Source organism: Dermacentor variabilis, chromosome 3, assembly GCF_050947875.1.
Source record: "Dermacentor variabilis isolate Ectoservices chromosome 3, ASM5094787v1, whole genome shotgun sequence".
Taxonomy (NCBI): Eukaryota; Metazoa; Arthropoda; class Arachnida; order Ixodida; family Ixodidae; genus Dermacentor; species Dermacentor variabilis.
Genome location: NC_134570.1, coordinates 16296393 through 16320000, shown reverse-complemented (window position 1 = coordinate 16320000; position 23608 = coordinate 16296393). Strand labels below are relative to the sequence as shown.

Sequence of the window (23608 nt, the reverse complement as noted above, 5' to 3'; positions counted from 1 at the left end):
ATGACAACCCCCATGAACAGGAAGAACTAATAGATACCTACCGACAAAATTTCGAGATAGCCCTCACTCGAACAGGCATGCAATTTGCAACATGCACACCTTGTAGGTTCAGGTAATGTTAAGTTGCTTTAGGTCAACGTTAACATATCTTGCAACGGACCTGTTCGCGCTGTCTGTATTCAGTTTGTTACTATTTAAATTGAAATGCACCAAGATAGTGGAGGTGCCGTCTAGATAACGTCGACAGGAAGGCTGGGTGCATTGAAACAGGGAAAAGTATAAAGCGAGGGAGTGTCCGATCGCCCCACCACTCACGCCGACGACTCGGCTTCGAAATTTCGCCGACGCGCAAGTTTTGCTCTCTCGCGCACAGCATTAGTATTCGCCATGCCTGTGCTCGGGAAAACAAAGAGTGGCGCCCGTGGACATCTCGGCGGCGCTGTCAAGACAAAAGGGCGTCTCCACCGCTGACGCGTCCTTGAGGAACGACCTTCGGGCCACGCGCCGCTACCCCCTCGAAGGGCCTCCCCCCCCTACCGAGAGTAACCGCCGCAGACTGCGGCTGGCTTGGGGTTCTCAACCACGCAGACTTTCTTTTTTCTTATTCGTTGGTCTCTATTCCGGGACGCAACGCGCAATCATTCAGCCGAACAATCTTGCGCAATCACTGCGCACGAGACACGCACGAAGGCGAGCAGCAAAGCCGGCGGAAGCGCTCACGGCTCGAACTAATAGGAGACAGAAAATCAACCTGGTGTGGCGCTTTTTCCCGTTATTTACTGGCTGCTCACATACGATCACGCGTCCACGGATGCGCCCAGCACGAGGTGAAAACACGTTTCAAAACAGTGCAACGCGGCAAAATATGCGGTGGAAGAGTCCACGCGGTAATGACTGGAACTGATTATGATTGTTACTGCGAATGTAAACGACAGATAATCAAAATGTTAAGTATTCGACCTTTTACGATTATTCCAACTTTCATAATATATCATAGGGGGAGAATAGTGCGGCTGAACGTGTTGCAAATGATACTTTCCGCATTACATGTAGCGTCCGGTTCTAGTGATGAAGTGCGTAAACTGCGAGGTTCAACGTCACGAAACTCCCCAGTGCACGTTAAGAGGGAGTCAAAGCGCAGCACGCGAGCGTTTTTTCCATACAGCCCTCACGACTAATGAAGTGCACTCAGCTCCAAAGACATACGGCGTTATTAGCACTTTTAAACCCGCCAACTCCACAATCATTAAATGATTTTGTATACAGTGAATGAAAGCCCGCTAATGCCTTGTACGTATACAGTACTATAGCAACGTTAGGAAATGTACCTACGCGATATTGCATTAGCGCGTGCGAAAAGTAATTTCCTGTCATTCATGAGAGCGACGTGGTAGATTGCTTCTAACGTATGTATGACATCTCATATTTTGCTATAGAACGTATGCTCCGCGCCATATACGTATCTGCCGCGGGGGGGGGGGGGGGGGGGGGTGAGCAAGAGGAGCACTTGATCCCCCCGCCTGTCAAAAGTGTGGGGGGGGGGCAGAGTATGTCATTTGCGCCCCCCCCCTTCCCACTTTTGAAAACGGGCACTGACACTTTCGGCTGCGCGCTAGAAAGTCCATTAAAACTACAGCTAAGCTAAACGTTCTTTCTTAGTAGAGTGACCACGTAATTAATGCTTTTCTTTACTACGCATATCCCTGCCTGGACAACGACGGCTGTCTTTTGTGCCTTCTCGGGACGCCCTGTAGCGGACGACGCGCGGGATTCGCCGTACCCGCTCGCGTTGCGGTTAACGCCTGATGCTGGGCAGTTCCCGCTCTAACGAACCGTCAGCTTGTGCAACTTGCATCATGCCTAGTTTTTTGGGACCTCTATATACGTATTATAAAACACAATCAGCTTGTTACATGTAATCGGCGGATAAAGGGGGAGGTCCGGATAAAGTATTTTATTCAGCCGCGCCCAACGACTGGTGTGCCTTACGGCCTGAAATCGTTGAATTATCGAGTGCTGTGCCTATATAATCTCTGTCCATTGCAGCGTTGCAGTCTCATTATCTTATCACGATCAGAAATCTAATCAAACCTCTTACAGGTATAACAGTCGAATTTCATTTTGCAATCACTACTTATCATATATATACTCGTGAAATTGACATTGGTCGAACTTGCAGAGCCATTTCAATAGCAATAGAACACTAACTTGATTTTTTTCTAAAGACATGTGTCACATCTGACTGACGATTTCATGTTAAGGCTGTTTCTAAATAACAGCTATACTATTACTTGGTTCCCGGCAGCAGCAAACACAGCAGATATTTCGTATTTTGAAAAAATGAGGACCACTTTTGGGTGATGTGTACCGAAAATTTGCAGTGTGCTGTGGAAACAGTGCCTGACTGTTCGCTTTATTCCAATTTTTATGTGGCGCACGAGAAATCCTAAGAAATGCTGTGCACGGTGTTTATATTCATTCGAAGTACGAATCAATGTTGATATACGTTTATTCTGTGTAGGTTCATTACAACTTTTGTAGAAAGATACTCACTGAAGCGTTCCAAGGTGTCACTGCCGCTCATCGGCGCCGACTACAGGGGGGAGGGGCCTTGAGGCCCTGAGTCTTCTCTGGAGTTTTCCGGAGAGGGCAGGGCCCCTCCCGACGGTGCCGAAGCCTAGCTCCCCTCCCCCCTCCCCCCCTCCACCACACACAGACTCATAAAATGTAATTACCAGAGTTTTGTCACCCCCGTCATTCGAGGTTTCTTTTAACTTGCCTCGACCTTTTTACTTAAAATTTCATTTTGGCTAATAACTTACTGCATCATTGTTGGCACGGACGAGAACAGCTTTTAATTTGCACTTTTATTTTATTTCTGCAAATCTTGACAATAGGAGGACAAGCGCATTAGAAGCACTAGCGGCGGCTGACTGATCCGTATTTTCTCACTTCAACATTGCTTTAAATATCCACTGTAAACACCGTGCACATACATAATATATTTAAATATACACACATGACAAAGTTTATTATATTTTTTGAAAGAGAAAGAGGTGGCCAATAAAATATAACTTCCAAAGGTATGGATAGCCTATGCCTAGAGAATGAATATGTTGCTGTATGTTCACCTCGATTAAAATGGCTTTGCGTGCTTTTTTGACCCTGGGAAAAAACACGAAGACCTCAGTGGCCCCTTTGGCAGAGTCTTTTATCAACGCTGTGTGAAATGCACGCGAATGATATGTGTCTCAGTATTGCTTCTCATTCCGGTAAGTAGTGCTAAGACTCATGAAAAAGGTCTTCTAATAATTTACCACATTTATTAGGGATGGAAACATCGTCACTTGCACGCAGAGGTCATAAATGTATGCAGGGTGTCCCAATTAACTATCATGCACCCAGATTTAAAGAAAAAAAAAGAGTAATTGCGTTTCTCGAAGCAAACCTAGTGCATATTGTTTCCGGTACAATGGAGTACCTGCCAGTAATTTCTTTCATTACTGAGTTTCAATTGGGTAATTGTAAATACTTGTCTAACTCAAGACGTACTATTTTATTTATCAGAGTGTCAATGAGGCATTTGTAGGCACAGCCAAGGGACAGATAATTACGGTATTTTCAGCGACGCATTAATTGCGTACTAATTTTTTCCGACTGATGAATAAATCCAGCGAAATATGAAAAATGCCACGTGTCTGCACTCCCACCCGCACCATAAAGCAGCCCCCTCGAACAAGCCCTCTCTGAGTTAGCCAGAACGAAATACAGGAAATAAAGAAACACACCGTGATCGAGCTAGTGCCTTATCTGCCACGCGCCGACTGAATTAACACGTCGCGTTTGGTGTTAGTTGGAAGCAAGCTGTGATAGCTGTTGTCTTCGCGTAGATAACGTGCACGGATGGTTTTTTAATTTTTTTATCGCAAAACCTATCACCACAAAATCGAGTTGACAACGTCATTGCAAAGGTTTAAGGGTGCATTTTGTTTCGTCTCAGTCGCCATGTCTTTCTCTAATGAGCAGAAGGAAAACATGATCATTGCCTTGGGAGCTGCCAATGGCAACAAGAGGTAAGCCGCAAATATATAACACTCATGGAAGTGTGGCGGTAGACCAAGAGCACCGACTATCATAAGAAATTATGAACTATATCGCATGAAACGGGCTCCTTCCTCGGCTTGCTCTTGTGGCCACGATGATGAGGATGTTCGCCATCTACTCCTCGAATGCCCCATATACGAGATGCAAAGACGGCAGCTAGAACAAGAGCTACACTCCACTGATCCTCACCGGCCTTTCTCACTCGCAAAATTGCTGGGTCCATGGCCTTCGAAAATAGCACAGCGGAAAGCATTGCATGAGCACACTTGAACATCTTTATGAAGAAACAGGCATCTTTACCAAGTACTAAGTATGCACTGAATAATCGCACGATGTTGCTATAACGTTGTTCTATTTGTAATTATTAGTGCTTGTATATTACGTGTTATACTTTTTTTTTTCATTCCGTGCGAGAATTATTTTAACACTGTGTAATTCCTCATCTGTTTATATGCTCATCGAAGTCTACATCACGGCCGTTTGGGTGTGTTTGTGACTTTGTTTACGAACTCATTGGGGTGCAACTCGCATTTGACTATTATGGTGTTATGTTCACGGGCGTATAGGACTGTGCTGTAGATTTCTGACCGTGGGAAGTGATTTCTTTTCATTTTCCAACATATTTTTTATATTTTTGTTTCCTCTATGAGAAAAATAGTAGCCGTCACCATTATAAGGTGACTACGTCTCTTTCCTTTATTTTCATTTCAATAATAAAAAAAAGAAATTACGAAAACTTGAGACAGACCTGTAGCTTCCAGAAACAGCGGCGGGGGACTCTGAGTCCTAACCTACGCACGGATGTTCTAGCACTTGTGGCCTCGAACACTCATAGTAGTGTGCGGGACGTGGCTGCCTGGGTACGAATTTCCCAGTCGTTAGTTCGAAGGAGACTCGGCCTTCCACCCGTAACGCGCTAAACTGCACGAATGCTTGGAAGATAGGGTCCTGCGGAGTCGTCTAGTTTTCTCGAACTGGGTCCTCACAAAAGCCGATGAGTCACCGGGCTTGTTGAGCAACATCATGTGCACAAATGAAGTAAATTTTTGCAGAAATGGCCAGGTAAATATGCATAATGCACACTATTGGAGTGACTCCAATCCACACTGGTTAAAGCGCACAGGGCACCAGTACCAGTGGTCGTTCAATGTGTGGGTCGGGATTTACGTCGGCGCTATAATCGACCCCATCTTCGATTACACACTGACTGGACAGCGTTACTTGCACGAAATCCTTGAAGGAGTGGTGGATCAGTGTCTCAGCCCGTCACGTCTTTCCCTTCTGTGGTATCAGCAAGATATGGCACCCGCACACAGTAGAAGCCGAGCACGAAACTGTCTACATGCGACTTTTCATGCGCAACAGGCTGGAAGGCCCGGGCCTGTAAATTACCCGACTAGGTCACCTGACCTCTCTCTATTCGATTTCTTTCTTTTGGATTATGTGAAAGATCGTGCCTACATGATCGAAACGGACGTGAGATGTGCTCAAGGCAAGGATAACGGATGTCTGCCGCAGAATTCCAGCGTCGATCATCAAGAAAGTCACTGAAGATGTGATAAAGCGGACTCAGTACTGCGTAGCTGCAGAAGGGGACCTATTCGAGCCCGTCCTCTAGGCAGCAGCTGGTGTTCAACGTCGCTTACGAATTCATATAGATAACAAGGGCACACTGAAATCCTGATGTTCTTAAATGCGCATGTATTTCTATCCTTACGTCCAACGGAAAAACCCTTCCTCCCTCCGTCCCGTAAGAAGATCGCTTTCAGCATAGCGCCCGCAGCAGCGAGCCAATTCACCTGCGTGCGAATTCACGAAGCGGCGAGAACACAGCACTCACGGGGCTCTGAGCACATGCCGCACTCTGTCGCCTTCGCGGGCAGGCCGCGCGCCGCCGCGTCTGCCGTCGCCGGATCACGGTTCGTAATGGTTCAGTGTACCTAATAAATGTTGCATACATTTCCTTGGTTTGCTACATCTTCCTCATCATTTCATCCTACGTCCACATCCGCTGCGGGCTATCTATAGCGCCAGTAAACACTGATTATACGTCGCCTCGTGCAAGTCTTACTTAACAGTTCAGTGTTGCAACCGCGCTTCTCCGTTTCACGGTTCTTTCGCGGTCGTTCTCGCAATTATGCGAAACACACCTGCATTCTACCACGAAACACCACGTCAGTGTATGGTGCGAAATGCTTACGCATCCTTTAGGTAAATCCCAGAGAAGACTCTGCGTGGATTCTTCTTTTTTTTTTTTTTTTTTTAGTTCACGCGTGTGTGTGCAGACATCCTGATTGCCAGTTGGGTTCATTTAGAAGTGGTACATTTACTTTCTTCAACGAATCGGTTCTGCCTTTTCTTTACACGTGAGTCGCTTCCCGGTCTGTTTATTTCGGTTTTATTCTTTTGCCACAAACCTGTCTTTGCAGCATGAATACACTCTAATGAAAAATAAAACCGTCACTAAAATTTGGCTTTGGTCCGAAGCAAGTTTCTGGCGCGAAATATAGCTGCGCGCGCACTCTTTCGATGCGGTGCGAGCAAAGCCGGGATTTTTGAAACATGCTATACCTATTACATTCCTTTTCACATTTCGTGCGTAATCAGAGCGGCGCTTCGGCTGCGGAGTCAATGAGCTTTTGTTATCTATGTGATCAGTCGGCCTTCAGAGACGGATAATAGGTGTGACGTATGAATGAGAGGAAGAAATAGCTGTGAAGCCGCGATACCTGCTGTTGGTGCTCCTTCCGTACCATTATTAAGGCGATGCGCTGTCTCTTCGGGTTCGAGACAGGCAAAGCAGTTGCTTTCAATCAGCTTATTTGAGGGCGTTGCACTATGATGCGGGTGGGAGAGCAATCACGTGCTGTTTTTCATTTTTCATTGGGGCTTCTTTACCAGTCGGAAAAGATTGTACGCAATTACTACGTCGCTGAAAACATCGCAGTTAGGTGTTATTTGGGGGTGCCTACAAATGCCTCATTGACACTTCGATAATTACGACAGTACTTCTCGAGTTATATTATTAATTATACATTTTCTAAAATTATGTGGTTTAATGTGCCAAAACTACTTTCTGATTATGAGGCATGCCGTAGTGGAGGGCTCCAGGAATTTCGACCACTTGGGGTTATATCACGTGCACCTCAATCTAAGTACACGGGTGTTTTCGTATTTCGCCCCCATCGAAATGCGGCCGCCTCGGCCGGGATTCGATCCGCGACCTCGTGCTCAGCAGCCCAACACCATAGCCACTGAGCAACCTTGGCGGGTAATTAATTATAATTACCTAATGAAATCTCAGTAACAAAAAAATTACTGGCGGCTGCTCCACTGTACTGGAAATAATATGCATTAGGTTTCCTTCGAGTAACGCAAATGCTCGTCTTGGTGCATGATAGTTGGGGCCCCCTTTATAATTACCTCAGCAACTGAAATGATGCCAAGCCGGATTTACTCGAAATCAGAATCACCAGCAGGCATGGGCAGCAGCGCTTATACCGCGGACTCAAAGAAAGAAAGAGAGAGAGGGAGATGCTGCAGTTTCTCGGGAAAAGCGAAGCGGTATTAGTGACAGCGAACTATAAAACAATTTCGCGAAGGAAGATCGCGCCACCGAGAGACACCAGATTCTCGGTGGCGCGAGAGTACACGTGCTGTGAAATTGAACTGTCCTACTATGAGGTCTTGCATTTACTCATACGAGGCCCCCCACTTCAGTGAATAATTAATTCTTCGAGGTCACACGAAGTTTCTTCACGTGCAATTGTATTGAAGGTTATATATATACATATATATATATATATATATATATATATATATATATATATATATATATATATATATATATATTGTAACGGGGGTGTTTGCCTAGCAGCACTAGTTCTAGGTTGCAGCGGTCGGCTTAAACAGGTCGGCGCTATATCGAAACGGGGAAGCAAGCACTCCTCGTCGTCATCTTCTCATTTACTCGCACCATGCCCACTTCCCACTGTCTTCAGTTTAATATATATATATATATATATATATATATATATATATATATATATATATATATATATATATATATATATATACCTGAGGGCCCGCTTTTTTATAGCCAACTCGAAATCCGCCGCCAATTCTTAGTGGTGGCTCTGGCTAACACCCCCAGGGCTGTAGTAGGAAACATAAATACCCAAGAAAGTAGTATAGGAATACGGCGCCGTGGTAGCTCAATTGGCGGAGCATCGCACGCGTAATGCGAAGACGTGGGATTGTTCTCCACCTGCTCCACAAGTTGTTTTGTCATCCACATTCATTTCCATTAATTTACAATTTCCTTAATTCATTTAGTAAGTACAAGCAATTTCCCCTATGTTGTCCTTGGTATTGCAGCGCTCTCAACCGCGCTTCGTGCGAAAGAACCGTGCGCGCGGACCGTGGCGAATTTTGCGGCCGCGGCTCTATGAGCATCGGCTTCACCGTGCGTCAGCATCTTTGGCGGTGGCGCACGGAAGGGAAGCAACGTCGTCAAAGATAAGCGATATGCTCCACGCACGGTTGAGAGCGCTGCGATAAGACAGCGCACGAGCGCAGTCACGTGGTTTTATCTCGTATTTCGCGGGCTTTCTCTAAATGCAAAAAAAAAAAAGAAAATCACCACGCAGCATGTACGTTGCCACAAATATTTTGATCGGTCGTTTCTGAATCCACTCTACAACGCAACGAAGCGCAGTTGGCGCTAAAGTGAATATTAAACATTTTGCATCATTCATCTTAGTTAATTAACTCATTAATCTGAATATGAAAAAATACTCTAATGAGCTCCACATGGCGGCAAACCATATGCCATTGGTTTCACTCAGCTGCAGCTAACCACTTTTTAAAAATCCTTCCTTAATGTTACGTAAAACACCCTGTATGTAAGGCCTTCACGTAAGCACCGAATAAATTAGAGCTCCGCTACCATGTGAGTTCGATGCAGGCATTCTAAAAGCAGCGTTCCAGAAGCGGCCATTCCAAAAACACGGGCGCTGAGTATCAGTAGGCGATTTTTGCTTCCTTTTACCGTTGCTACTCTCTACGGCGTTTTTACCTGTCCTTAATTACATTAGAAGGTTGTTTTTCATTGTCGTTTTGTTCTGATAGAAGCCTCAGCACGTCGCGCTGCGCATTATAACCCACGTTTCTACTTAACACGAAAAACAAGGGGAAGGGGGTAGACGGAAATTCAAGACGATGAGCAAAACGAGAACGAGCTAAAAGCAGGAGCCAACGTTTAGACAAGTGTACTTGTCTTCTTCAAGGCTTGAAGAAGACTTCAAGGCCTTGATGAAGACAAGTACACTTGTCGAAACGTTGGCTCCTGCTTTCACCTTGCTCTTGCTTTGCTCATCATTTATACTTTTCGTGCTTCGAGCCTGGAACGTGATCTTGCCTTACATTCATTTTTCTTATTTGAAGATAAGGAAACCATAGCTATACTCAGCGCCTATGTCGTCCGCCCTATAATTCTTGTTATTGTCCCGTCATTGAATGTTTACAGCACTGACGACGAAGACATGTATGCATGTGTACAAATGCTCTACGAATGGAATCATAGGCGAACGAGCTGCAAGTTGCGGTGATGACACCTTGTGATGACGCCTCGAGTTCGAGCGTACATCAAGGTTCCACAATTGATATGCCCATGTGCACCAGGCACGGGGATCCTGGCCGCAAAACATTCGAGCGTTAAAGGGGACCGCTGTTCAAGCTTCGCTTCTCTGATATCCTCCATCCTCCAGTGATGATATGCTTGCAAAATGTGCTGTGCCCAATTTAAAACCCACTAATACTGTGGGTGCGGCTGTAAGATTACGGCACCCCCCGCAGGGCGCACATGGTTTCATTTTGCTCTGCATCACACAAGTCCCGTATTGTTCCTTCCGTGCTTTTACCGCAGAAGCCCAGTATTTTTCGAGATCTCCGGCAAACTCACGTGTCACTGAAACCACGTCATCGCCACACGTGGCTCGACACGGGACGGGGCGGTGCTATAACGCAAAGCTATTCTAAGCTGTATCTATGCCATTTGTACCACTAGCCTTCCGCGATGGGTAAAAAATTTTTCGGGCCACCCCTACATGGTTTCATTTCACATGGTTTCATGGGGTTATAAATATGATACCAACAAAGGTAAGCATCTCTGGCAGAATGCCATGGATCTGGACCTGACGCTGATCACTGAACCTAACTTTCGAACCCGAATCGGGACATCCGCGTGTAGAGACTCTACCCCTGATCTCATCTTCGTCAAGAACGTGACTGAGGCCAAATGGAATAACTTGGCTGAGAACCTTGGTAGTGACCACTATATTTCTGAGGCCCAGCTTCCTATCGTGGGTAAAAAGCAGCGCGAGTTCTCGTACACGGACTGGGATAAATTCCACAAGCTTCGTGAAGAGAGGCCTCCCTCAGATTCCCGACCTACCATAGAGCAATGGATGGTTCAGGTCCAAGAGGACGTTCGGCGTGCAACCTCTAAGGTCTGCACCGACCTTCCTGTTGAGAAAATGGATAGCAGGTTAGCCCATCTGTTAGAGGCCAAACAGTCCATTCTCAACAGATGGAAGTGTCAACGACTTAATCGTAGGCTACGCAAAAAGATATCTGAGTTTAACAAACGCATTGAGAAGCATTGTGTAACCCTCTCTAAACAGCAGTGGGACGAGGTTTGCAATTCGATAGACGGCCAAATGCGCAATGGTAAAACTTGGAGCTTGCTTAAGCATCTGCTTAACGAGACCAATATTAAGTCTAATGAGAGGCATGCCATTGGTAGAACCATACATGAGGCCGCACGAATGACTTCTGAGGACGAATTAATCCTTGCGTTTGCTAACAAATATCTCCCAGTCGGCTCAGAGTGGTCTCGTGTACATCTCGATTACCAGGGCTAGGCCAATTCCTACCTGGATGCAGAGTTTGGCGTTGAGGAGATTCGTAGGGTTCTACATGGACTTAATGGTAGATCCACACCAGGGCCGGATGGCATCTCCAACAAGGCGTTGCGAAATCTGGATGAAAAATCAATAGCATAACTCACAAGGACATTAATGAAATTTGGAGTAATGGAACCGTCCCATTACCTTGGAAGACTGCTCTCGCAGTACTCATCCCCAAACCTGGCAAAACACCTAGCGTTGACAACTTGAGGCCCATCTCGCTTACATCTTGTGTAGGTAAGATAGCGGAGCACGCGTTCCTGAATCGATTCTCCCGGTTCCTGGAGAATAACGACATTTACCCCCATAGTATGAAAGGATTCAGACCAGGCCTATCCACACAGGATACCATGAAACTGATTAAGCATCAAATCATAGACAACGACTCTAGCGTCACTCGAGCCGTTTTGGGACTTGATCTTGAGAAGGCCTTCGACAGCGTTCTACATTCGCATATCTTAGCCTCGATATCTCGGCTCAATCTGGATGAGAGATTTTATAACTATGTTAGATCGTTCCTCTCGGATAGGAAGGCTACCCTCCGGGTGGCTGATCTCGAATCACAACTAGTGGAACTTGGCGAGAGGGGCACCCCACAGGGGTCAGTCATTTCCCCCTGTTTATTCAATATAGCCATAGTCGACCTAAGCAGAAAGCTTCTCGAGATTGAAGGCATCAAACACACTACGTATGCTGACGATATGCCCAGGAGGCAATGAAGGTCAGGTTGAGGGAGCCTTACAGGAGGCCATAGACACTATCGAAACCTATCTCGAACCCACCGGTCTCAGATGCTCCCCCTTGAAGTCGGAACTTTTGCTGCATAGTCCCAAGAAACGCGGTCCAAGGCCCAAGGGGTGGACATCGTTAGAAGACAGAGACATTAACCTATATACAAGAAACGGTTGCCGTATACCCAGAGTCGATTCAATCAAGGTCTTGGGCATGATCGTTGAGTCAGGGGGTACAAGTGGCAAGACTATACGCAAGCTAATTGTTAAATCTGAAAGTGTTGTTCGTATAGTTCGGCGTGTATCAAATCAGCACCATAGACTCAAAGATAACCTCATTCGACTGATGCATGCCTTCGTTCTGTGCCACTTTAGATACGTGGCAGCCATGCATCGATGGAAACGGCCAGAGCGGGATAAATTGAATGCACAGAGAGAGAGAGAGAGAGAGAGAGAGAGAGAGAGAGAGAGAGAGAGAGAGAGAGAGAGAGAGAGGGAAGACGGAAAGGCAGGGAGGTTAACTAGACTGAGTCCAATTTGCTACCCTACACGTGGGGAGGGGAATGGGGAGTGAAAGAGAGAGAGAAAACTTAGGTGTAGGATGTCTATAGTCGGGCACTCAAGTCTGTTGCCCTCAGGTAGCGAAAAAGCACTCGAACTGCTTTCTGGGCTAATGAACTGTGAGGCCAGGCTCCCAAGATCTTCGCTTCCGTAAATGGCCTGTCATCCAGTCTATTTAAGGCACGCTGGAGAGTCTCACGTTGATTATCGAAGCGAGAACAGTGGCACAGAAGGTGACTGATGGTCTCTTCACACTTGCACTTAGCGCACATTGGTGAATCCGCCATTCCAATACGATAGCTGTAGGAGTTGGTGAATGCTACTCCTACCCACAGCCGACACAGCAGTGTTGCGTCACGTCGTGGAAGGTTCGCTGGTAATTTAAGTTTCAGTGATGGGTCAAGGCTGTATAAACGACACTTAGAGTTCTGTGGTGTATGCGAGCAACCTAAGGTGATGGTACGAGCGAGACTGCGAAGCTCTCTTGCAGCGTCGACTCTGGATAAAGGTATAAGGAGTGTCGGTGAGCCAGCCTGGGCACGTCGGGCAGCGTCATCGGCGAGGTGATTACCAACGATGCCACAATGTCCCGGCAGCCACTGAAATATGATATCATGTCCTCGTTCAGAAGCGCAATGACAGGTTTCGTTGATTTGTGACACCAGCTGTTCATAATTGCCACGTCGTAAACTTCGCAAGCTCTGGAGGGCTGCTTTCGAGTCACAAAATATTGCCCATTTGTTGGGCGGTTCTTTTTCAATGTATTCGACAGCAGCGCGAAGAGCGGCCAGTTCGGAACCTGCAGATGTCGTTACGTGTGAAGTCTTAAACTTGATGACGACCGATTGAGACGGTAGAACAACGGCGCCCGTAGAATTTTCCGAGACGGAACCATCCGTGTAAACATGAATTCGGTTAACGTATGAACAATGCAGTTTCAATGTGATCTGCTTGAGAGCCGCGGTGGTCAGGTTAGCTTTCTTCACTATTCCTGGAACAGCAAGGTACACAGGGGGCTTCTTCAAGCACCACATAGGGGATGGCGTTTTTGTTGCGGGTGACTGCCTCAAATACAAAGAGCGCCAGTTAGCCGCAATTGATCTGGAGAACGCTGCCTTGGGTCTTTTCTCAGGCAAACGAGCGAGATCGGGGTCAGGGACCCCCACTTCGCCTGTCTTCATGCGACAGCTTAGGAAGACTACCAAGCGGGTTCTCGAGTTACCCGTATACACTTGTACAGAGCACTTAATTCAGCTTGGCATTCATAACACTCTTGAAGAGATTGCAGAGGCCCAGGAGCGCGCACAGATAACTCGCCTCACAACAACGAAGGCAGGGAGATCCATCTTGCAGGAACTCGGATATCACCCCGATAGAGTAGCGGAGGAGTTCTCTGACGTTCCTCCGTCGATTCGTGAGAACATTACGGTCGCGCCAATACCTAGGAACATGCACCCCGATCATAATCGCGGTAGAAGGAGAGCAGGGGCAAATACACAATGATCAGCGACAGGTCAGCTTTGCGGATGCCGCTTCCTGTAAGGGACGTCGGGCGTTCACCATTGTCACTGTTGATGGTCGGCAAGGAATCACCAATGCTGCCTCGGTTCGGACGAGGGACTCCGAAATAGCTGAAGAAATGGCTATTGCACTAGCACTGCTGGATAGCTCACGGGATGTCATCTATAGTGATTCAAGATCTGCAGTAAGAGCATTTGAAAAAGGCACCGTATCCAAGCAGGCCCTCAGACTTATTGGGGGCGAGGAAATCACGCACCACTTCATTTATTGGTTTCCCGCACATCAGAGTCAGATAAAGTGTGCTCCTCCCAACCTCAACGAGTCGGCTCGCGGGGCTGCGCGTGAACTTGCCCACCGCGCTACCCTCGACCAATCGGAAGCCGACTCTCCAGGGAACAGGGACACGCCCTCCACCTATAACGAGATTACTAAACAGTACTATCTCAGCCGTAGAACCTACTTTGTTCCTCACCCGCGCCTTAATAGAGCTCAAGCATTAACGCCCCGTCTACTACAAACGAATACCTATCCCAATCCGTCGCTCTTACATAAAATCTATCCTGATACTTACGCCAATGCTACCTGCCACGATTGTGGAGAAATAGCCACGTTAGACCACGTGCTCTGTCGGTGTGCCCGGTCACGCTCTATCATTGCTAACAGCTCGGCCAGATGGGAGGCGGTTCTCCGCAGCCCTCTTCTGGCTGACCAACTCTGGGCTGTCCAGCAGGCCCACGATGCGGCCGAGAGGCTCGGCCTTCCGGTTCCCACGTGGGAGCGGCCCGCTTCGTGAAGTCTCCCGATCTGCAGGACTTAATTAAAGTTTTACCATACCATACCATACTATACCCCCACTTCGCCTGTCTTCATGCAACATCACGAAAACCACAATACTCTCCATATATGACGTGTACACAGGTTATGCATGATTAGGCCGAACAAAAGAAAAACAAATCTTTCTGATTCTACGCTTTCTTTTCTTTTTTGCCTTTTATAGCCCTCCGCTATTGGTCAAAATCTTTCGGGCCGCGCCCACTTCGGCTGTGCATCACGCGATGTCACAAAACCGCGAAAACTCACCACATGAAGTGACGCGCACACACTAAATATGCATTCACATCCCGAACAAATCTGCATTTCTTTTTCCATAATTGACGTGCACTGCCCCGTTCCAGAAGGAATGAAACGTGGTTGCCCGCCGATCGCTCTGGCAAAGAATATTCGGAGCTGCCGGGGAGAACATGGAAATTTCTCTGCAATAACGATTTTTTCTTGAAAGTATAGCTCTGTCGCGCCCCTGTTTTAGCGGCATTTTTAACCTTCTGGTCGCACACCGCCGTGTTTTTCGACGACCAGCCACTAAGCAAGGGGAAGAGGGGACCAATCGCAGAATGTTCCCCTCCCCCCTCATCCGGTTACCTATGCTTTCACTGCGCTAGCTCGGATCGAGCCGCCGAAACTGTCTCCACTTCTGCGAGCTCCTCGCCTCTTATCAGCCAATCATAATGAAAACCTGTCAATGAGGCAATGGTGTTCGTTTTCCAAACAAACAAAAGGGGCCTCCTATAAAGGAAGTGGGCGCTTGATTGGGCTCTTCGAACAACGCTGCGGGTCACCGCCCTATTCTTGCATTGGCGGTTACGTAAATTTCACATCAGGAGATTGTAATGAAATCAGAATGAAATTGTTTTACGTTATACGGCCCCAGCATACATATCGAGCCGTACAGCCATTTGTGCTATATTGGGCGTGTCCCAGCTAACTTTAGTCAGAGGTTAAAAATATGCGAATGCCATGTAACTGGACAGAACCAAAATAATGTTGTTTGCCATCGCTTGGAGATACTCAGATTATTTTTTTTCATTCTACGTAATTACAAAATTAGTTCTAATTAATTAATCACCTTCTAAAATATTATAGTTAGATGAAAAATTTCACTGACAAAATTTTAGAGCAATATGAAAGAAACTCAATGCCCTTCCACTCTGTGAAGAAGGATGACGAGCGGAGCTGTGTATGTGAGCCCCTGAATGGCGAACTGCACCTGCGCCGCGGGTCGACCCGGTATTTCACTTTCTTCGGGATTGGCCCACTTATGGGGAGTGTTTAACGCCTGCTTCACCTCGGCAGCGGGTCAGCCCGGCATTGCACTTTCTTCGGCATCGGCCCACGCGTATGGGGAGTTTTGTGTCTACACACGGACACGACTCTGGGGAAACTAGCCCTTAATAGCTTCGCTGTAAAATTGGTTACGTCTTCGTGTGCCTTAATTAATTTATTAATTACGACGACGAACGCGGGAGCAGTGGCACAAGCGCGTTCGCGCGGTGGCGCCGAGGGGCGCCAACGAGCCAGCTGTGGAAGACGACGCTGGAGCCAATCCTGATGATGATAGTTTTGTGTCTACACACGGACACGACCCTGGGGGAACTAGCCCTTAACAGCTTCGCTGTAAAACTCCCGATACAGCTCATTGTAGCTCAATATGTGCCACATAAAAGGGATTTTCCGAGCGTGAAAAAAGCCCGCGAATGCACGCAAAGTAACTCGAGGTGCCAGTCCCGCGGCAATATTGCGTGCATTTGTGGGCTTCTTTCACGCTCAGAAAAACTCTTTTATGTAGCACGTATTGAGTAACAGAAAGCTGTATCGGTAATTTTTCATGTCGCTCTACAATTTTCGCATTGACACTTATCATCTAACTATAATTTTGAGAAATTAATTAAGTCTAATGTATAAATAGGCGGAACGAAAAAAATAATTTGGGTATCTCCATGTGACGGCAAACATTACCTTGGGTCTGTCCAGACGTGGCATTCGCATATTTTTAAACTCTGGCTTAGCTATAAACACGCTGTATACTCTTTGCAGATGCGCCGCGGTTTACGGCTTTCTTCTCTGGGGAAGTACGCATCGAGACAACAAACGCTACCTAAAATAGATAACCGATAAATATACGTCTTCAAGCGCCATGATCCCCGTGATAAACAGAATTGATTTATGTAGTCCCTTTCTTCTGCATTAAAGCGAACGGCTTTCTATGCTTCTTTTGCCAGTTTTCGTACTCGAACGGGCGCGTTCCCTTCGAGACGCAGATGTCGCATGTGAGCTTTGTGGCGCCTGATTGTTTAGATGCAGTAGTCGCGGTTTCTCCACTGCTGCCGCTAGATCTTCGGCATGCACGCTTCTGCCACGGTTGATGCACTTATCATATACTAGCAAAACTGTTTGTGACTGCATAGATTCACTGTTCGTATGGAGCTCATTGGCCGCAGATTCTGCGGTAGCCTAGCTTGGTGAGAAATAGTCCTAATTTTAACGCGACAGCGTTAAGGGCTCCGTGTCGCAAAAAAGCCGATGTCGGCGTCGGACGTAGCTTGGCGAAAAATCATCTCGAACCGCAACCACGCAGGCCTTCCGCGTGGCACAGATGCGTTACTGAACTAATTGAGTTCCCCAAAGATATACGTCCGAAAAATCATAAAGTACGACCTAAACACAACCTACAGACATGATAGCGTCAGAGTTTAATTTGAATATACCAGAAAGCATAATTCTGTTACGCGAAAACTCAAACACGAACCCGTTTTTCCGAGCGGCGCGGTCCGCTCGGTTCCTTGCGACACTCGTTTCCGCGCACCCGCGAGAAAGCTGCGGTTGCCGGGATGCGTGACAAGCAGTCGGGGGTCTTTGAATGCCACTCTTAAAGGCGAAGCTTAAGCGCCCTCCAATATTTTTGTTTCAAGCATTTATTTTCAGTACTTTCTTGTTCCAATAATTCTTATTTCTTATATATGTGTAAGCCACGTACTCGTGTTTATCATCGACAATTGAATGAGACGTACTGCAATAGAGCCTTGTGAAAACGAAGCCGTCCTGAAAATCTATTCGCTTCATAAGTTTCTCTTAACAGAATGGTCCCACAAAACTGTAAACCTACTATTCCTGGTGCGCCCATATATCCAAGGCACAAAACTTTAAATGAGAATGCATTAAAACGAAAAGGCTCGCGAGAGCGATATTTACTTCGTTGGCATTATACAGCGCGCATTGCAGCATGTGCTTGTGCTTAATTCATCCAGTAATCGTTGCTTGCCTGCGCTCCGCAAACCTGTACGCCATGACAAATGAACATTTCATTGCGCTCGATAAAGAATGCTCCAGTGCCTTCATGTTGAAGAAAGAATGCACCAAGGTATTCAGGCGGTCATCAGCTGCATCATGTGTGGACACCATTGGTTCTCCTGGCTTCTCCAGAGGCACCTCGAATACTTCATAAATTATTGTTGTGTCAGCCCTCCAGGTATGGCCGTGTCATTGTATAGACGCTCATGTATTTCTTACGACAATATAAACGCACATGTTATTTGCCCCTCGTGTAACTGCAGATATTTAAGTGAAACCGATATCGGCTATACCATTAAGCCGAGTAGCAAAACAGTGGTGGCTATACACAAGTGTGGCTTAAACAAATTTCAGGTTTGCGTTCAGCGGATCTTTCTTTTCGTATGGTCTGTGGTAAGCTATCCAAATACTTGTACATATACCTCATACTCAGAAATTGTGCTTAGCCAGGTTCGCTTTAACGTTAATCTACCCATATAAATCACCTCGATAAAACTTTTTTTTTCTAAGGTTTATCAAAGTTCATCTTTGTTTAGTGTTCTTGCTTTATTTCTTTTTTATTGCAGGTAGGCTACATTATTGCGAAATTCATGTCCAACGACGCGTTCCTCACGAGGGCTCTTTGCGGGGCGGGCTACAACATCGTAAGTGCAGCAGAAAAGTACTCGGTTTGAATGAATGAATGAATGAATGAATGAATGAATGAATGAATGAATGAATGAGTGAATGAATGAATGAATGAATGAATGAATGAATGAATGAATGAATGACACTCTCTACCAGCACAGTCCCTGAAAGGCTTTTGTCTCCCTGTGGGTGTGCTGCCGCGGTTGCCGGCTCGGAGCTCCAGAGAACTCGCCCGCTGTCGTGGACAAATGAAACGCGAACGGTACGCTCCAGACGAAGGCTACAACTTCGAAAGTGCGAAAACCTGAGTTACAGCGAAGTTTACTTCGCACAGTTTACAGCGTTGTACGGCATCCATGAACGGATTTAGTTTTGCATTTGGGCTGTTTTTTGAATTTGTACCCGCCAGCTGCCTTCCATATTTACGCAGTAGTTCGAGGCGTCATTGAGGACCGAAGGATATTGATTCTGTTTTCTTCCCACAGAGAGAGCATAGGCTTGTTGTGAACGAAACGCTAAGCAAGGTGTCCACCCTCATTCTCCGTCGAGGCCGTGCCTAGCGACGATTCTTTTCGTTCCGTCCCGCTCATTTTTTGTCATCCCTGGTGGATATCTCAGCAGCGAAAATTTATGTACATACGAGTTGCGTGATACAAATGATGAATATGTCACCATAAATATTCTACGCAATCTGATATCTATTATGCTTGTCATTGTAATTGTTATTATGTTTATTATGTCTCTGTTATGCAATATATTTTATGCCATCTTTACTCATCTGCCATCTGCATCATATTATGTACTTGATTTGCAGTACCATGTCGTTTAGGTACTGCCGACGTTGGCCCAAGGGTGATTTGCGGCCAGTGTTAAAGGTGTGCGGGTAATTACGCGCGCCGAGGGAAACTGACAAAGTTATTTTAATTGATTGTTGCTGTAAGCAAACGTCTAAGCACTACAGTTTGAAGCTGTACGGGAAACGACTTACGCTTAGAGCAGGTCGCTGAAAGCACAACTTCAGAAGAGTTGAATTAGAGAACCTTAATTGCAAGCCTTCAACGCCGCCGGCGCTGCAGCTCTGGCACGGCGCCTGTGGAAGTGGCCAGAAGGGCGCATGCGTGAAGGAAGGAAAAATAGGGAGCATGACCTCTGACGCGGTGTCAGTAGAGGCGGCGTCAGTAAATTCACAAACGCACGTATCCACAGATTAGATCCACGCCTGCAACTCCGTCTTCCACCAGGGTTACCACGAGCGGAAGCAAACACTTCTGTGCCACCTGTGGTGGCATTCACGAACGCCTTCCGCATTGGAATGGCCGACAGCCCTGCTTGCGATAACTGTGGCTGCGAGGAGACGATCGGGCACTTCCACTGTGACTGTCCTCGTTCCAGTGCCTCAAGAAAAGTGCTCGCGACCGAGCTCGAAAAAACTGGACGATCGCCCCTTCACAGAGGAAAAAGTTCTAGGATATATACTGGTCCAGACAGGTTTCGGCACTTAAGGATTTAAGGACTCTGCTCAAGTTTTTAAGGGCTTGCGAATTGTGCGACCGACTTTGAAAGCTCTGGCTTGTAGCATCGCGTTACTGTGTGAATTTTTCCCACTTTATTTTTTTTCCTTGTCTCTCCTTTTATTTCCTTTACCCCTTTCTCCAGCACAGGGTAGCCAGCCGGTACTTACACTGGCTAACCTGCTTGTCTTTCCTTCCCTTTTGTTTCTCTCTTGTAGCTAATCGGCCTTTAAAATGGATCAAAGGCCTATTTAAAGCGTGGCGGCTCGAAGAATTCCACCATGTCTTGCGCGCGGAACCGAAACCGAGAGCGACATGAGCGCGCGTAGGCCATGCCTTTAAATTACGTCCCATGGCAGAAGCTGAGCCGTGAAACAAAAGCGATAAAACAATGCGAAGAATGACGAAGACTGCATGCCGTGATTGGCTGACACCAGCTGAGATTGCCTTCGGCGCTCCGGCTGATATGCCACGGGATGTATAACGTCCCACACGTGACGTAACATTAGGCTTGAGCATGCGCACTCCTGACAGTTTCAGTTTCGCACGCCAAATGGAGTACAACTACTCGTGAGAGCGTTGTAAATAAAAACTTATTCATTGTTACAGGGTATTTGTTCTGAGTGTGCATTAGCTATGCGAACGTCCAATTGGCATCAGCGGCGCCTAACGCTAATAATTAAATTTAATTAGCAAATCTTAGTAATTGTGCCGCTAGATGTCGCATCATACGTTTGTATTTTATCCTCCTTCGTTGTGAGCCTTGGCCAGCAAAAGCTAACATTGTGTTTCGAATTCCCTTAATAATTAGACACAGTCGCCGCTGAAGCACCCAGATATATGATTCTGGTTTCAATCGCCGACCAATCTGACCTTGCTTTCTCCTTCGCTTTGGTTCTTTGCAGGACAGCCTTCTGAGATTGTTTTTCGCGGTAAGTTGCCATATTTTTACATACTTTGACGAAATCGCAAGTTTTCTCCAAGCGCTATAAAGTTTAGCTGCATAAATTGCAATGCATGTAGCCTCACGCATCGTAGGGCAAATGAAAATCTGGTTGTAATGCTGCACGAAACGCTGTGGCAATGTCGAGGCACCGCTTCGCCAGTTAATGTCCGGTCAAACAGTGGCCATAGGAGGTTGTGGCACGGCGTTGGCTATGCGTGCTCCGCGGCCGCTGCTTTTCCTGTGCTGACAGCTCGAATACTCTGGAAGCAGTTTATTGGTATTTGTTTGCATTCGTCCTGACCACTTGCTTTCAGCTCAAGTAAGCGAAGGAGGAATTACGATCTGGACGCGCAAGCCACCGAATACACAACGAACACATACATACATGCATATTATCAATCAAAAAATAAAAATAAAACAATTTTTTTTCTTTTCTGTAATGTTTAGATTCGATTGTACAACCTCGCGACCGATGTAACATGACTGTTGTCGCGCTCTAGTTCGACTATTGTAGTACCAAACTGTTCATTGACGTACTGATGGATGTTGTTGTACAAATTGATGTGGTGTAGTTGGCATTGTTATATGTGATGATTAGCGTGAACAGAGCACGCAGGAAAACAAATAAGTTCTTTTCAGTCGTCTTCCGAGCCCCGCCAGCGCTTCACATCACATAATGTCATCGTAATGTCACGTTGACAAAGGCAGCGAAAATGATCACCTCTTCGAACTATAGTCCTCTCGACGCCTTTTCTTTCTTTTGCAGGATGACTTCATGGGGGAGCTGAAGACCGCCGAGCGAAAATGCCAGAAAGAGTTGCTGTAGCGATTCGTGGCTCAGCGCTGCTGCTTCCGTCGACTAAGTGCAGTATACATGCCTGCGCACAGCCCAAATGTTACGCGCAAGTTCGCTACTGCTCATCTACCATGCGCCGAACTGTGCAGCGGGGCTGCTGCACGCAGGCGTCAAGTGAGAGCTCATCGAGAGATCGTACTGCGGATGGAAGACCAGGTTTTCTGCACATTTGTGCGACCACGTGCCACATTTTGAATTAACGTTTCGCAGCAGCGACCGCGTTGATCCACTCGCTTTAACTTGATGTGGTGAAACGAAGCAACGCAACGTAAACAAGCCGGTATTTGTATTTATTTTCCAGTATATATGCTTGCGCTGTGTGCGGTGTTGGGCTTCTGCTTTTGTTTCTTCATCGAGGTAGCGTAAGCCTCGGTTTTATGCTGCTGGGATGCAGGCCCTCTCGTATCGACGCTTTCTTCTTTTTGTTTACTTGCACAATGACAACCCTGGGGATACAGGCGTTCGCAAGAAAAGTACACTATAGAGTACGTGGATTATTGAGAGAGAATGGGAGAGAAAAGTTTATTTATTAAACGAAAATGAAGTCGAAGCCCCAAGTCTAGGGCCTCGATGGCGTTACTCAGTGCTGTTCCGATAAATTCCGCCAGGTCCAGGACAGGTGGAGGCTCGATTCGGTCGGCTAGTCAGAGAAGGGGGTCAGCGGAGCGCTTGCAGTTTGCTTCATGGCTCGTTATTTCCGTTGAGCGCAAGGAACTGTAGGCAAATGGGCACCATTCCTTATTTTTAACTCTTTCTTTAAATAGACGCACACGGGCGCAGAATTTTGTAGGAAAAACTAGCGAAAGCTGGGCAATTAATAAATGCGCTGTGAGAAGAGGGCAGACGAGAGACCTGTTGTCCTTGGTTTTTGATAACGTTAACAGAAAATCCTCAAGCCTTCTTCGTTGGTTTGACCACACCGTGCAGAGGAAGTGCTCTTTCATCAGGCGAGATTCGGGTGCTCGTTCGGAAAAGCCGTAACGATATTTGAAGGCCATCCGGACTCAACAGATCGTCGTTTCACACAGAGCGTGTTTTGTCTGCAGAATGATCCAAGCCTTTTGCCGTTAACATGCACTGTCTAAAATCTATATTAAATGGCTTTTTTCTTTCTGTGTTTTTCTTTTGGCGGTCGTCAGGGTACATATTGGGAAAGAAAAAAGTGAGCTGCGACTTACACCACTCACACTCGCACGTATCATGCACTCAATGAAGTATCGTGCATAAAAGAAAAGCTAAAAAAAATGTCGCGCACAACAAGAAAGCTTTATGCTGGCCGGGATGCGAATCGACACGTTACCAGCCAGCGTGTACTGAACAAGCGATTCTGATGCAGATGCTGTGTAGTTGCACATTATTTTGCGCTCAGTACCATTTCCTTGCATACGCATTTCTGCAGCGAATTTGTTTCTGTGCGTAAGTTATGTGCAATAAAAGCTTTCTTAATGGTTGCCTCTTCATGTCCGTGCTCAGCACTTGACCTTATAAATTCACACACAAGAAGTGTACACGATCTCGAAACTGTCAAGTGACGACAACACAAAACGCTGTAAGCAGGTTACGCCAGCCGAGGCCAGTTGCCCGCGAGCGTCAGTTGCCTGCAGCCAGTGCTATGCACTCAAACGGCGGCACGGGCCACTTGAAATACGGTCATACGC

At 46.6% G+C, this 23608-nt stretch overlaps 1 protein-coding gene across 5 annotated transcripts in view; it reads left to right on the top strand.

Annotated features, from left to right (window-relative positions):
* LOC142575186 (uncharacterized) overlaps positions 1-23410 on the top strand; it is a 73753-nt gene extending 50343 nt beyond the window's left edge. For 4 of the 5 annotated variants that reach the window (XM_075684295.1, XM_075684291.1, XM_075684293.1 and 1 more), the window contains 3 exons: positions 18577-18654; positions 21054-21080; positions 21861-23410. In XM_075684295.1, coding sequence (XP_075540410.1) covers positions 18577-18654; positions 21054-21080; positions 21861-21920 — 165 coding nt within the window. In that variant the 3' untranslated portion in view covers positions 21921-23410. The remainder of the gene's footprint in view (positions 1-18576; positions 18655-21053; positions 21081-21860) is intronic. The other variant, XM_075684294.1, reaches the window with a different exon arrangement.
* Positions 23411-23608: the final 198 nt, after the last annotated feature.